Source organism: Petaurus breviceps, unplaced genomic scaffold (assembly GCF_028583685.1).
Source record: "Petaurus breviceps papuanus isolate PSGF00001 unplaced genomic scaffold, PetGlider_PUasm1.0 207, whole genome shotgun sequence".
Taxonomy (NCBI): Eukaryota; Metazoa; Chordata; class Mammalia; order Diprotodontia; family Petauridae; genus Petaurus; species Petaurus breviceps.
Genome location: NW_027185850.1, coordinates 12,237,746 through 12,253,688, shown reverse-complemented (window position 1 = coordinate 12,253,688; position 15,943 = coordinate 12,237,746). Strand labels below are relative to the sequence as shown.

Below are 15,943 nucleotides of genomic sequence, written 5' to 3'. Positions count from 1 at the left end.
GGGTTAAAGCACAGGGCTCAGGAGCCTAGGATGGTGTGGAGATGAACCAGTGACTAAGTGGTGGAGACTAGCCAGGGAGGAGGGCTTGGTAATGGCGTGAGGAATTATGGAGGGGTGGTGTCAAGGATGAGGATGAGGTGTCGGTTTAGGGACAGGAAGGCATGGGAAGTCAGTGTAGGCTGTCATGGTCTGGTAGAGGAGCCTTACCTTGTCGTTCCTTGGAGCCATGGGATCTGAGTTTGAATCCTGGCTCTCCTACTTCCCAGTGTGATTTAACTGGGCTTTGGTTTCATTCTCTGTAAAATGAAGGATGGTGGGGTTGGAATAGATGACCTTTGATGGCCTTCCCACTTCCCAGTAGGTGATTCCAAGAGCCAAACTGTACTGCTTTCTGTTTTCTGTTTTTATCCTTCCCATCTCTCTCCCTGAGCTAACTGTCCTGCCATCCCCATGACTAGATTGGTTCCATTGCCCTCAGTTTCTGACCATCAAAGGCCCTATCTTCTAAGCCCAGCTCGGCCGCCATTTTGCTTGTCCCTGGTGCTTTTCCCTGGGAGTTTTTCTACTTGCACCTAGCTCTTTGCCTAAAGCTCTCCTTTGTACCCAAGTGTCCCAGCTATTGGCATCTCTCTCTTCTTTGTCAGACCCTCAGCTTCTGGAGACCAAGGGCTGTGTGATATCTCTGCCAGCTCTCTTGGGCCATAGCTCACATGAGAAGAGGAGACCAGGCTTATTCCTTGCTCCTCCCAGATTTTACAGAGCATTGGGTATGCCCTTTGATGTGATAGAGGCATATGGAGAGCCAGGGAACCAGTCTGAATCCTGGCCCTGGTGGCCTGGGGCACATCACTGCCCCTTGCCAGGCCTTGGTTATCTCATCTGTTGGAGGAAGAGTATGCCAGCCTCATTGCTTCCAGTGGACAGGTGGTCCAAGAGCCCAGAATGGCCCCTTAGAGCAGCAACCCTGCTATGTGCCTGGCCTTCCCAGCCCTACTCTGGGGCTGCAAGCCCTCCCTATACCACCAGTCCTCATTGCTGACCAGTGACCACAGATGGGGCAGGCCAACAGCAAAGCACTCAGGACACGAAGGTAGTACATGCCAGGCAGGGCAGACGACCTCTGTCACTTTCAGCATCGTCTCCCCTCAGACCCAGGGAGAGACAGTTCAAGTCACAGTGCCCATGACCCCAGATACGATGGCCCCCCCCAGACCACAGGCCCTGTTGGCAGCTGCTGCAGTCATCATCAAGGAAGAAAGGGGAACAACATCATCCCCACGATCAGCTGCCAGGTGTGGGCAGGGAAGGCCAAGCACCACGGGCAGAACGGCCCCCTCTCAGGCCGCTGGTCTTGTGCCCAGCCCAGTGCCCCACAGCCACAGAAATAGCCCTGATGCCTCTAAAGGTGCCTGCCCAGATCCCCACTAGCCATATTTCATCCCCCCAGAGCCCTTGGCACCAGTAAGAGGTTCAGCAGTGCAGAGAGAAGGGATTCTCTCAGTGGGAAGGATGCTGTAGAAAATGCAGCGGCATCCACCTTCCTGCCATGGGTCTTTCCATCTGCCTGGCAGCTGAACCCTCCAGGGCTAGAGTGCGCTTCCTGAGGCCAGGGACAGGCTCGCCTTCTGCTTGTCTTCCTGGAGCTCATCCCAGTGCTTGGCTGTAGGAAACCCGTAGCTTTTCATCCATCCATTCTCCATCCCACTCTGCTTCAGGGCTGTGAGCCTGGGGAGCTTTGCCCAAGCTCTGGTCTCTGTTGCTGTTTAAACTGGAGCCGTTTTTTTCACTTGATAATTAGCAGCTAAAGTGGTTGTAGTAGAGGTAAGTAGTAGAGGAAATCTTACCAGGGATTGGCAGGATATTAAAGTCCATTTAAAAGAGTAAATAGCAGCAGCACGAACAGTTTTGAATGAGCTCAGGAACAGAGATGCAGCTTAAAGAAATGTGATTTATTATCAGTTGTTCATAAGATTCTTCAGGCAGCACACGAATTAAAAAATATCATTTATGGTACTAAATGTCAAGCATTTTCTGCATTGGAGTGGATGGCCTGGACGGGCCAAGAACATGGCTCCTGGCAGTTATGAAAGACTGGCTGGTTTGTTTCAGAGTTGTACTTAGAGTCTTATTTTTGTAACTTGTTTTCCTGAAATAAAGTCCTTCTTTTATCTAGTGGAGATGGCTTTAGTTTAAGTGCTCAAAATTAACCTTAAGAAATCCCTTCCCCTTTATTTTTGGTATTTGGATGGGGTTTATACCTTACATTTCTGAATATCAAGTTTTGCAAATAACCATAATGTTTGTGCAGTGGCGATTATACGTTTGATAGGGAACAAAAGAGAAAACTTTCTAGTCCACTAAGCTTTAGATGCTCGAATTTTCTTTCTTTTTGTCATAGAACGTACTTACAATGTACTGAAGCTGTCTGGTGTCACTCATACTTTTACCCTTGCAGCCAAAGTGTACACAGAGTTTTCTTGCATAGGCAGGATGGTTCAATGGCTAGAGTGCAGGCTCTGGAGTCAGAGGACCTGGGTTCCAATCCTGCCCTGAGCATCTGCTGTATGTGTGACTTAACTCTCTCTGGACTCGAGTTTCCTCATGTGCAGAACTCTTGAGAATAAGGGATCTGTTCATTATCCACAAGTATTTCTGAAGTCTCTGTTGGGTGTATTGTGTTAGGCTCTGGTGGGATAGAAGATTTAAATAAATAGTTCTTTTCCCTTGGGGAAGTTTATGATCTAGCGCGGTTAACACAGCAGTATGGTGCAGAATGACAGGCGAAGTTAATGACACTGATGACAAGAATAGCACTTCTGGAGTGGCTTGCAGATGCTTTTCAAATATCTTGTGATCCTTGTGACACCCTGAGCGACAGGTGTTATTATTGTCCCCATTTTACAGATGAGGAAACTGAGGCCGAGAGAACCCGGGACCCACAGCCAGTTCATATCGAAGACCAGCTTTAAATTTAAATGCAGGTCCTCTGGCTTCAGTTGAAACACTAGCCATTGCCTCACCCAGTACGTTTTACTGTGGAGGGCACCACCTCCTCCCAGTCCCCCAGGTTCCCACCCTAGGGCTCCTCCTGGGCTCCTCACCATCTGTCACCCCCACATCCAAGCTGTTTATTTCCCCCCAGCAGCCTCTCTTCAGGACTCCCCTTCTCTCCTCTGACGCAGCCCCCACCCTGCTGCAGACCCTCCTCGCCTCACTTCTGGACTTTGGCAGTAGCTGCTGGGGGGTCTCCCTGCCTCCAGTCCATGCTTGATTCAGACCCTAAAGTGCTTTTCCTAAAGCTCAGGTCTGATCCTGTCACACCTTCCTCAATAAACTCCTGTAGCTCCCCATTGCCTCAGGGATCAGATAACAAATCCTCAGGATGGCATTCAAAGTTCTTTATAACCTACCCCTTCCTACTGCTTCAGTCTTCCAACCACGTATTCTTGGACCCCAGGACGCTGTCTTCTGTGTCCCACTTGTGGGAGTCCTCCCTAGCTACCCATACTGTCGTACCCCCCACTGTGACTCTGACGAAGGCCCGTTGCTGCCGTGTGTTTGAGATGCATTTTACACAGCTTTGGGTCGTCTAGAATGCTGAGTGACAAACTCATTCTGTGTTGCGTAGTGTCATTTAGCAGTTTGCTTTATTTGAAATGAGATAAAATGAGATGAGAGATTGATTCTTTGTAGGTTCCTTTTCACGAACATTGGCTCATGAAGGTGTTCTCTTGTTTTCCAGGTACTTCAATAGCAGTGACAACGATCTGCACTACTGGGGTCTAGACTATCCCCCTCTCACAGCCTACCACAGCCTTCTGTGTGCCTACGTGTAAGTCAGGCGCCCTGAGCACCACGAGAACGTCCCCGGCATTCGTGTCGGCAGAGCCCTTCTCAGGTGTTCTTGTCCCCATGTCATGGATGAGGAGACTGAGGCAGACAGCAGTTACGTGGCTGGCCCAGGGTTCCGAGCTGGTCAGTGTCCTGACTCCAGGCCCCCCACTGTGCACCATGGTGCCCCCTAGCGCCCGTGTGCTTCTGTACCACCATTTTGTTGTAGAGAGCACTGGGGCGCCTCCCCGTCTGGGGAGAGGTAGCTGTGCTTTTTGTTCCTCGGTGTGTATTGGAGGGCGGGAGGTCAGAGTGATCAGACCATCGCTCCTGTTTAATGAGAGTAGAGCTGTTGGGAGGAAGTTGGGGTTGCGAGCCCACAATCTATCGCTCCTCACAACACAGAAATGTCTGTTTTAACTCATCGTGTTCTCTCGGACTGCTGGTAGTGTAAGCAGTGGGTGGAGAGGTTGGCTTTCTCCACGTCAGAGTAACTGGAAGACAGATATTCAGACAACAGTGACTCCTATGTTCGGATGGAGGCCAGAGTTCTGATAGCGTCTTACCTTTCACTTAGACTCATTTACAATTTAAAATGGAGTTCGTCAGAGACTTCAGAGTTTGGGTCTGAACAAAGACAGCTTTGTTTTAGAATGTGGTGTCTCTGGAGGGTGGCCAGGTGGCATGGGGAGTAGAGCACCAGCCCTGGAGTCAGGGGGACCTGAGTTCAAATCTGGTCTCAGACACTTAACACTTACTAGCCTTGTGACCTTGAACAAGTCACTTAACCCCCATGGCCCTGCCTTCCCCCCTCCAAAAAGCAAAAAAAAAAAAAAAAAGAATGGCGCTGTTGGGTACGTTGGGAAGAGCATCCAAAGCATCCAGTGGGCGTCCACGCCGAGCGTGTGCTCATCTTTCTGCTTTGGCAGTTTCCCGCTTTTGGAAAGATGAGTTTGGTTTACTGTGCTGCGCAGAGGGGTTCCCAGCCTGTGTTCTGTCTTCGCGCCTTTTCTCCATTCCCTCAGCCACAGTCTCAGGCAGGTCCTCATTCACCGTCATGTGCACTCTAGTGTTGGCTTCCCCACTATGCACCGAGCCGCAGAGCGGTCACACCCACCCACGGGCTCCTGGCCTAGAAGGCGCACATCCTCCCAGCCCTCGGCTCCCCTGGGTGTCTCTGCAGACTCATCTCCTACCACCCCCTTCACATATACTAGACAAGAAATGTCTGTGGCATTGGGCCCTCGGGCCGCACTGGCTCCCCAGGTGGCTGGTAAGTCTTAAAATACGGCCTTTGGTGCCCCCTATCCGCTGCCCTCCTCCTGCCTGCTTTGCAGGCCCTTGGGCCACCCCGCTTTGTAGCCCAATTGATTTCATGGTCATTATCGTTTGAAGGTCTTCAGTGACTACGTGGCTTCTCATCACGAGCTCAGATGCCCTTAGTGTGAAAGGTGATAGAGGAGAAGAAGGTAGCGCACACTTTGGCTGAAGCACACATGCTTTCTTTTATAGGGCAGAGCTTATCAATCCCGACTGGATCGCGCTGCACACATCCCGGGGCCACGAGAGTGATCAGCATAAGCTATTCATGCGTTCCACAGGTAGGAGAAGCACCGTGTGGCCCCTCCTATGTGCCAGGCACTTAGTCCTTAGGGTTAGGTTGTCCTGTTACCCCCAGTTTACCGTCGAGGAAACTGAGGCAAACAGTGAAGTGACTTGACCAGGGTCACACAGCTAGTCAGTGCCTGAGGCTGGATTTGGACTCACTCCAGCCTGAGCACTGTATTCCTTGTACTACCTAGGTGCTACTATATGCCTTATATATCTTATTTGTCTCATTTTGGAAACATTAACAAAGGTAAATTATTTTCTCACATGTTAGTTTGGTTTTTTTAAGTTACAGTGGAGTCACATCTTATGCAGGAGCTATATTCTAGTCAGTGGAGAAGGAGAAAATCCTGTGTCATCCAGATTACCTTTGAATATTGCTTCGCTGGCCTCCACAGTGCAGTGCAGTATCTTTAAGCCACACCTGCAGCTGAAAAAGGAGGTTAGTGTTTCTTTAAAACAGGGATTCTTGACCTTTTTGTGTCCTGGACCCCTTTGGCAGGCTGGCCAAGCCCCTTCTCAGAGGGATGCATTCAGTGCATTAAATAAAAATAATATATAGGATTGTAAAGAGAACCAGTCATATTTAAATGGTTATTAAAATATTTTTTAAAAGGAGTTTATGGACCCTGGGTTAAGAACCCTCCTAAAAGCAAGTATCTGTCAGAGAGCAGGGGCATCTCATGTGGCTGTGGGGGAAGTCACTGATGGAAATTTTATTTCTAACTCTCTCCTTCGAGGCTTTTGACCAGGAGAGAGACAGGAGTCAGGGTAGAGGAAGACAAGCAGGTTAGGACAGAAGAGTAGGGCAGTCTGTACTCTCAGAGGGACATCACCTGGGTGCTTCCATGGCCCCAGCACTTCCCTCTTCCTGCTTTGCTGGGTGATCAGGGAGTGCCCAGCAGGGAGAGTCTGGCTCAGCAGAGAGGCCAGCGCAGGCCATGGCTTCCTGTGGTTCTGCCTGCCTGAGGAGAGTCACTAGACTCCAGGTGGCAGTGCTTCAAGGAGCCCCCCCAGGCCATCGAGAAGCTTATGGTATGCAGGGCACCAGGCACTGGGTGAGGCCAAGACCTGCTCATACCTCCTAGGTTGAGCCCTGTAACACCTGCATGACTTACATAATTCTCATTCTTGTAAGTTAAATACAGCGGAGGTAGTGCCACTGAATACACCTGTCTGGTGACACCATATTTATTTGTCCTTAACCAATCCTGAATTCATCTTAAATATGATTAGATGGAATAGAAAGGAAAATGAGAGCAAGAGCTAGAGAAGGAACTGTTCTGTGCCAGTCAGCATTTCAGAATGAAGGAAGGTTATGTAGACAGAGTTCTACAGCCTGCCAGGAGAATGCTTCTTATTCTCATTCCAAATGATTTGTATTCCACCAAGCATAACTCTGTTATTTATTTTTTAAAATTAATTAATTCTAAAAATAATTATATTTTCTTTATTTTAAAATTTTTAAAAATTTTGAGTTCTTAACTCTCTCCTTGCCTCCAGACCTTCTCCCACCCATTGAGAAGGCAAGCGATATGATGTTAGTTACACATGTGAAATTATACTAAACATATTTTCATATAAGCTGTGTTGCAAAAAAAAGAAAAGCAAGAAATTTTAGTAAAAAAAAATGCCTTGATCTACAGAGTTCGTCAGTACTCGTCATGGCTGCTTTGGAATTGCCTTGGATCACTGTCTTGATCAGAGTAGCTGAGTCTTACACAATCGATCGTCATTATGACATTGCTGTCACTGTGGACGATGTTCTTTCTGGTTCTGCTCACTTCTTTTCACATCAGCTCATAGAAGTCTTTTCAGATTTTTCTGAGAACATCCCGCTCGTCATTTCTGGAAGCACAATAGCCTTCCGTCACAATCATGGGCCACGACTTATTCATTCATTCCCCATCTGAGGGGCATCCCCTCGATGTCCAGTTCTTAGCCACCATTAAAAGAGCTGCCATTAGTGTTTTGTACATTATAGGTCCTTTTCCTCCTTGTTCTTTACCTCATGGAGACATAGACTTAGCAGTGGTGTTGCTGGGTCCAAGAATAGGCAGTTTGATAGCCCTTGGGCAGACTTCCAGATTATTTTCCAGAATCCAGCCTTATTTTTTCAGCTTCATCACTTCTCTTTCTCTACTCAACAGGCTAATCAGAGAACTCTTCTCTGCTTCACGTGATGCTCCATCACCCCTCTCTCAGTCTGAGATGTTGGTCTCTACCTAGTTTCTGTCAGACTGCTTTTCCAGTTTTCCAGCAGTTTTGGTCAAATACTGAGTTCTTGCCTCCAAATCTTGGATCTTTGAGTTCATCAGACACTAGGTTTTAATGGTCATTTACTATTGTATATTGTACATCTCATTTACTCCACTGGTAACCACTCTGTTTCTTAGCCAGGACCAGATTATTTTGATGATTACTAGGTCTTTGTAATATAGATTGAAATCTGATACTGCTCGGCTGCTTTCCTTAGCATTTTTTTCATTTATTCTCTTGATATTCTTGACCTTTTGTTTTTCTAGATGAATTTTGTTACTATTTTTCTAGTTCTATGAAGTAACTGTTAGTTTGATTGATTTAGCACTGAATGAGTAATTCAGGTAGAATTTTCATTTTTATTATATTGGCTTGGTCTGCCCATAAGCAAGTAACATTTTCTCCAGTTCTCCAGTGTTTAGTGTGTTTTTATTTTGTCTGAAAAGTGTTTTATAATTTCTTTATGTAGTTTCTTGGTTTGTCTTGACAGGTAGACTTCCAAGTACTTTATATTGTCCGCAGTTATTTTAAATGGAATTTCTCTTTCTTTCTCTTGCTGCTGGACTTTGTTGGTCATATATAGAAAAACTGATGATTTAAAGGTTTATTTTATATCCTGCAACTTTTCTAATGTTCATTGTTTCAACTAGTTTTTTATTTGGTTTTCTAGGGTTCTTCAAGTATACCATCATATCATCTGCAAAGACTGATAATTTTGTTTCCTCATTGCCTATTCTTACTCTTTCTGTTCATTTTTCTTCTCTTACTGCTTTTGCTATCATTTCTAGCATAGCATTGAATCACAGTGGTGATAATGGGCATTCTCGCTCCATTCCTGATCTTACTGGGAAGACTTCTAGTTTATCTCCATTACAGATGATGCTTGCTTTTGGTTTTAGATAGATACTGTTTATCATTTTAGGAAAAGCTTCGTTTATTACTCTGCTTTCTAGTGTTTTTAATATAAAATGAAATGACTGCTGTTTTCTATCGAAAGCTTTTTCTGCATCTGTTGATATAATCATTTGATTTTTGTTGTTTTTGTTATTGATATGGTCAGTTATGCTTATAGTTTTACTGATATTGAACCAATCCTGCATTCCTAGTGTCAGTCGCACCCAATCATAGTTTATGATCCTTGTGATACATTACTGTAATCTCCTTGCTAGTATTTTATTTAAAATTTTTGCTCTAATATTCATTAAGGAAATTTGTCAATAGTTTTATTTCACTGATTTTGTTCTCCCTGATTTAGATATCAAGACCATATTTGTGTCATAGAAGGAATTTGGTAGACTCCATTATTATTATTATTATTATCATTATTATTATTATTATTATTATTATTTTGCAGGGGAAAGGCAGAGCAATTGGGGTTAAATTACTTGCCCAAGGTCACACAGCTAGTAAGTGTTAAGTGTCTGAGGCCAGATTTGAACTCAGGTCCTCCTGACTCCAGGGCCAGTGCTCTATTTACTGCACCACCTAGCTGCCCCTCCTTTATTATTTTTTCATATAGCTTATTTCATGTTGAAATTAATTGTTTCTTAAACATTTGGTAGAATTCACTTTTCAATCCATCTGGTCCTGGGGATTTTTCTTAGCTCATTTATAGCTTGTTCAATTTCTTTTTCCAAGATAGGGTTATTTAAGTATTCTGCTTTCTCTTCTGTTAACATGAACAATTTATATTTTTTAAAAATATTCATCCATTTCACTTAGGCTGTCAACTTTATTGGCATGTAATTGGGCAAAATTGCTCCTACTAATTGTTTTAGTTTTATCTTCATTGGTGGTGCATTTCCCTTTTTTATTTTTGATACTGGTAATTTGGGTTTTTTTTTTTAAATCAAATTAACCAATTGTTTATCTACTTTATTGGTTTTTCTATTAAACCATCTCCTACTTTTATTTATTAGTTCAGTGGATTTTTTTACTTTCAGTTTTATTCATCTCTCCTTTGATTTTCAGGATTTCTATTTTGGTGTTTAACTGAGGTTTTTTAATTTGTTGTTTTTCTAGTTTTTTAAAACTACATCCCCAAATCAATTATCTGCTCTTTCTTTTACTGATGTAAACATGCAGAGAAATAAATTTTCCCCTGAGTAGTACTATAGCTGCATCCCATGTATTTGGGTATGTTGTCTCATTGTTGTCATTATCTTTAATGAAATTATTGATTGTTTCTGTTCTTTGACCCACTAATTCTTTAGGATTATATTATTTCGTTTCCAGTTAGTTTTTAAACATATGCTTCAAACCCCTTTATTGAATGTAATTTTCATTACATTATGGTCCAAAAAAAGTATATCTAATATTTCTACTTTTTTTGCATTTGTTTACGAGGTTTTTTTTTTTAAGCTTTAATATATGGCCAGTTTTGTGAAGATGCCATATGTAGCTGAGAAAAAGATAAACTCGTTTTTATTCCAATTCAGTTTCTGTTCTTCTTAAAATGTTTCCTATTTTATGCTTAGATTTATCCAGTTCTGAGTGGGGAAAGTTGGGGTCCCCCACTTGTATAGTTTTGCTATATTCTTTTGTAAATCATTTAACTTTTCCGTTAAGAATTAGTATGCTTTGCCATTTGGTACATATGTATAGCATTGACCTTACTTCATTTTGTATTGTGCCTCTTTTAGCAAGATGTAGTTTCCCTGCTTATCTCTTTTGATTAGGTCTGGTTTTTTTTCTTTGTCTGAGATCATGATTCCTACCTTCCTCTTACTTAACTCAGTAAAGCATAATAGATTCTGCTCCCACACCTTATTTTAACTGTTTCTTTCTGTTTCAAGTGTGATTCTTTTAAACAACATGTTGTTGGATTCTTGTTTCTGATCCATTCTATTTTATGGGTGAGTTCATTCCATGCACATTCACAATTATAGTTACAAACCGTGTATTTCCCTCCATCCTTTTTATCTCTCTCTCTCTCTCTCTCTCTCTCGCTCTTGCTCTCTCTCTCTCTCTCTCTCTCTCTCTCTCTCTCTCTCTCTCTCTCTCTCTCTCTCTCTCTTGCTCTCGCTCTCTCTCTCTCTCGCTCTCTTTTGACCTTCTTCCTCCTCAGAAGTCTTTTTTGCTTTTGACTACTGCCTTCTTTAATCCCCCCCTCCTCTTACCATCACTCTTACCCCTTCTCCTCTTCCTTCCCTGAGTACCTATGTGTATTCTTCCCTCTTTGAACAAATTCAGATAGGAGTGAGATTCAAGCATTGCCCACTCATTTTCCCCTCTGCCATACAAGCTCTTCCTTGTATGTCCCTTTTATATGAGATAATTTTCCCCATTCTTCCTCTTCCTCCCCCCTTCTCCCAGTGCATCCCTCTTTCTTACTTGTTCATTAAAAACATTTTTTTTCAAGGCCATTCCCAACATAACTGAATCACAGCCATGCCCTCTGTCTATTATAGACTCTTCTAACTGCCCTAATTATGATAAGTTCTTAGAAATTACATGTATCATCTTCCCATATAGGAATGTAAACAGATGTACCCTTGTGATTTGCCTTTCAAGTTTACCTATATATGATTCTTTTGAGCCTTGTATTTGAAGTCAAAATTCAGAAGTCCTCTATTTCATTAACTCTCCCTTTCCCCTCTCCTCTCCCCACCCCTGAAGGATTATACTCAGTTTAACTGGGTAGGCTATTCTTAAGTTTTCTTCCTCCTTTATTGTAGTAGCTGCTAAATCTTGTGTTATTCTGACTGTGGCTCCATGGTATTTGAATGGTTTCTTTCTGGCTGCTTGAAGTATGTTATTCCTTGGTGTGAGAGCTCTGAAATTTAGTTATGATACTCTTGGGAGTTTTCACTTTGGGATCTCTTTCAGGAGATGGTCAGTGAATTCTTTCAGTTTCTGATTTTAACCTCTGGTTATAAGCTGTCAGGGTGATGTCTAGTATCTGTCTTTGATCATGGCTTTCAAGTTGTCTAATCCTTCTTTTTTTTGCCTTTTTTTGGAGGGCAATTGGATTTAAGTAACTTACCCAAGGTCACATGGCTAGTAAGTGTTAAATGTCTGAGGCCGGATCCAAACTCAGGTCCTCCTGACTCCAGGGCCAGCACTGTACTCACTGTGCCACCTGGCTGCCCCACACGGCTAGTTTTTTCGTGTGGGTATTAAGTGTCTGAGGCCCGAACCGAACTCGGGTCCTTCTGACTCCAGGGCCGGTGCTTTGCTCACTGTGCCACATAGCCACCCCCTTGTCCAATTATTCTTAAATTATCTCTTCTTAATCTGTTTTCCAAGTCAGTTGTTTTCCTGATGAGATGTTTCATAATTTTTCTTTGCATTCTTTTGACTTTGTCTTATTGTTTCTTTTTTCTTTTTTGGAAGGCAATTGGGGTTAAGTGACTTGCCCAAGGTCACACGGCTAGTTTTTGTGTTAAGTGTCTGAGGCCAGATTTGAACTCAGGACCTCCTGACTCCAGGGCTGGTGCTCTATTCACTGTGCCACCTAGCCACCCCTTTATTGTTTCTTGAAGTCTCAGAGTCATTAGCTTTTATTTACTCAATTCTAATTTTAAAAGAATTATTCTCTTTCATGTTTTGTACCTTTTTTCACATTTGACCAAGTGTGCTTTATGTTATTTTTTTTTCAGTATTTTTTTGTGTCTCTTTTACCAAGGTGTTAATTATTGTTTCATGATTTTTCTTCCCTTGCTCTAGCTTCTTTTCCTAATTTTTCATTTGCCACTCTTATTTGATTTTTAAAATTATTTTTTGACTTTTTCCTTAACTCTTCTAGGAATTCTTGTTGGTCTTATTTCCAATTTGCATTTTTCTTTGAGGCTTTGTACATAGCTATTTTCTTTTTTTTTTTTTCTTTTTGGGGGGCAGTTGGGGTTAAGCAGCTTGCCCAAGGTCACACGGCTAGTAAGTGTTAGGTGTCTGAGGCCGGATTTGACCTCAGGTCCTCCGTACTTCAGGGCTGGCGCTCCATTCACTGCACCACCCAGCCGCCCCGCACATAGCTATTTTCAAGGAATTGTCTTCTGGGTTTGTGTCTTGATCTTCCCTGTCACCATAGTAGCTTTTTATGATCAGACTCTCTTTTTTGTTTCTTTGTTTGTTCATTTTTTTTAACCTGTTTCTTGAGTTTGTATTTTGTCAAACTTGATCTCTCCTCACCTTGGGGTGGTGGGGGTATGACAGGGAGGCATTGTGCTACTTGAGGGTTTTCACAGCCAGTTCTGGGGAGAGGCATGGTCACTGCCTCTGTGCTGTAGCACTGTGACCTGGGGCTGCCCGCACAAGGCCTCGTGGTCTCTCCTTCTGACCACTTGTCTGCCCCGGGCCGTCTGTGGGCTGAGCATTTCTCAAGCTGCTGCGCCTTGTGCTGATTGCCTGGTGTGCCAGCTTGGGACACTGACCTGTCCTGCCAACCCCCAGAGTTGTCTTGGGCTGGAAGAATGTCTCCCCCCTGCTGGCTCTGCTGCTTCCCACTTTGATTTGGGTGTTGCCTGGAAGCTGTTGGGCAGGGATTATTGGGAGGGCTCTGCCGTCTTGGCTCTTCCTGTTATTCATGCACTTCAAACCCATAAAGTGCGCCATTCACACTGTCCTTTTCTGCAGGCATTTAATGTTGATTCTTTACTGTCCTTGTGTGGCAAATAAAGGTCTGCTTCCTCTTCACTCTGGAAGGGTGTGTGCTACAAACACACCTGCATAATGGTGTGTTTGCTCATTTTCTGACCTGAAATGAAAGGTGAGGCCTCGCTCTCATGCAGCAGCCAGCGCTTGTGCCGTGCAGCGGTGTGTGCCTAGCTCTGTGCGTGCTGTCTCCCCTGTGATGGTCCCAATAGCCCCGACGGGGAACTGCCCTTACACCTTTTGACCAGTAAAGGAGCCTTCTGAGGCCCAGGGTCCCACAGCTATTGCAGGCCTAAGGGGAGATCCAAATGTGGCTCTTCCTCACCCCAAGTTTACGGATCTCTTCAGACTGCCCTGCGGCTTTTCTCTTTGCACGAGCTATCCAAAAAGCTTAAGGACCCCCCCCCCCCACCCCACCGCAGGGGGTCTTTGGTGCCATCCTCACCAGCAGAAAGCCTGGAGCACCATACTTTTTGTTACCTTCTGATATTGTAGCACTGGGTGAGTCAGGTGGGTCCAGGAAGTGAGCCCCAGGTCACACCCTCCATAGTCTGTATCTCTCCCATCTTGCTTTGGTCGCCATGGTTTTGGTGGAGGTTCTGATGCTTTTGTAAATTCATCTCATGGTTATTATGTGACTGCCATGTTCCCCATGGAGTTTGTGATGCGACGTTGGGTCTCATACCTTGTAGGCAGGAAGAGGGGTGGCTCCTGGTGCCATCAAGCAGGGTTGGTGTGGCCCAGTGGGTCTCTGCTTCCTCAGCCTTTCTGCCTCAGACTCTCTCTACCTTTGATGGATTTATTTGTTCTTGATGTGGGATACTGTTAGACGTTGTATATTTTCACATGGTCTTATGTCCCATTTCATACAGTTTGCCTTGTTGGCATTCATCTGTCATGCCAGAAGCAGCCAATTAAGTTAGAAGACAAGGAAGTTATTTTTTCCTCTATGGTCTCTGTGGTGGTTTTTAAGGAGGACTTTGGAGGATGTCTGTGCATCCGTCTGGTTCATTCTTTGTGATCACTCAGGACAATGAGGCAAAAGGCGGCAGTGGAGGAGAAAGGTGCCTGTCAGCAGTGGCCAAGACCCCACTGGCACGTTCCTGAGTGGAAGCGGGGGTAGGGGGCCAGGTAGCAGGATGAAGGGAGTGAGGTTTTGGGCTGCAGACCCCAGAGCTTGTTCATGAACTGTTCACCTTTTGTCTTTCAGTCTTTGTCGCCGATCTGATGATTTACATCCCTGCAGTTGTCTTGTACTGTTGTTATTTAAAAGAAACTTCACCCAAAAAGAAGGCAAGTATCCAACTCATTTCCTTCATGTTTATCTTTTTGTGGAATTACTTTCCTTATTAGCTGAGAAATGGAGGCAGCTGAAGAACAAAGTCATTCACGCCACAGGGATTTAGATAAAACTGTTGGAGGACAAGTTATTTTCTATAAAAGTGTTCAGTTAAAAAACCTTCACTTACTTTATAGCTGTTATGTTCCTGCCCTTCAGTGACAGTAGCAAAATGAGCTGAATTTTGGAGGCTGGGCCTCTGTCATATTTATTACATAGAGAGCAGGCCATGCCTGAGGCTGGGCCCTGGGGCGCAGGCCCAGTGCAGAGATTTGGAAAGGGGCTGCGGAGAAGTGTTCTAGGGCAGCTAGGCCCGAGGATGGCCCTGACAACCTCCCCAGCCTTCTCGGCCCCTGTGCTGGCGGCTGCTCCTCCAGAGCTCGGACCCTGCCATTGGAGGACAGCCCTCTTAATCCAGGTTTAGGCAGAAAAGAGACTTGGGGTGGCTCGGGGGGAGAGATGGCTGCCACTGCACGGGACCGCAGTGGCTCATTTCTCTGTGTGCTGTTCTTCTCTCCAGATCGCTAGCACCTTCTGCATTTTGCTGTACCCAGGTCTTCTTCTGATTGACCATGGACACTTTCAGTATCCTTTACAAACTTAGAAGTGAAATCTTTGCTTTGCATATTCTGAGCTTTAGACTTCAAGTAGTGTAGTACTTTTGATGTTGTATGAATTTCTATTTTGATAAGTTTTAATAGTGTTTGATGGTATTCTTTGCTTAAAGAAATTTGTCATATTCACCAAGCATGGAGTATTCTCCAGAAGTCTTGCTATTCTGAGGTTTAGGGTGTGTTTTCATACCTATCTGGCCTGGAAGGAAAGTAGTGGCAGGCTCTTAGCTCCCTCTAAGAAGCCAAAGAAGGGTGTGGTGCCCATACTTGTGACTACGTGGAATCCTCTTGTTTGGACTTTTCAAGCACTGCCAACAGGGTGTGCCTGTGTCCTTTGTAGGACTCTGTGACCTGCAGAATGAGGCAGATGTCTTCACTGTCTCCTTTCCCCCTTGGAAGTGCTGAAGGAAAGCCCACAGACAACTTGACTAAAATCTCTTTCAACCTGTGAGGAGGTATTTGTCACTGTGCTAATAACCGGACCCTCAAACAAAAGACAGCAGAAAGTCTATTTCTAAGGCACGTGCGTGGCTTCTGATGTATCTAGAGTTACTGTCCCCATCTGTCCCAAAGAAAGAACCATAATGCACAGCAATTTGATTGCTGAATTAACAGCTTTTCCTTTTGAAGCCAGTTTGTTTTAGTAGTAATGAAATTAATATGCGTATCTGTCCAAGGACACGCAAAAGATCCTCATTCT

At 44.4% G+C, this 15,943-nt stretch overlaps 1 protein-coding gene across 1 annotated transcript in view; it reads left to right on the top strand.

Moving 5' to 3' along the window:
• The window catches only part of LOC138164904 (dolichyl pyrophosphate Man9GlcNAc2 alpha-1,3-glucosyltransferase-like), a 49,448-nt gene that overhangs the window by 16,704 nt on the left and 16,801 nt on the right, over positions 1 to 15,943 (top strand). Inside the window, exons 4-7 of the mRNA XM_069092854.1 lie at positions 3,743 to 3,832; positions 5,344 to 5,432; positions 14,501 to 14,583; positions 15,150 to 15,214. Coding sequence (XP_068948955.1) covers positions 3,743 to 3,832; positions 5,344 to 5,432; positions 14,501 to 14,583; positions 15,150 to 15,214 — 327 coding nt within the window. The remainder of the gene's footprint in view (positions 1 to 3,742; positions 3,833 to 5,343; positions 5,433 to 14,500; positions 14,584 to 15,149; positions 15,215 to 15,943) is intronic.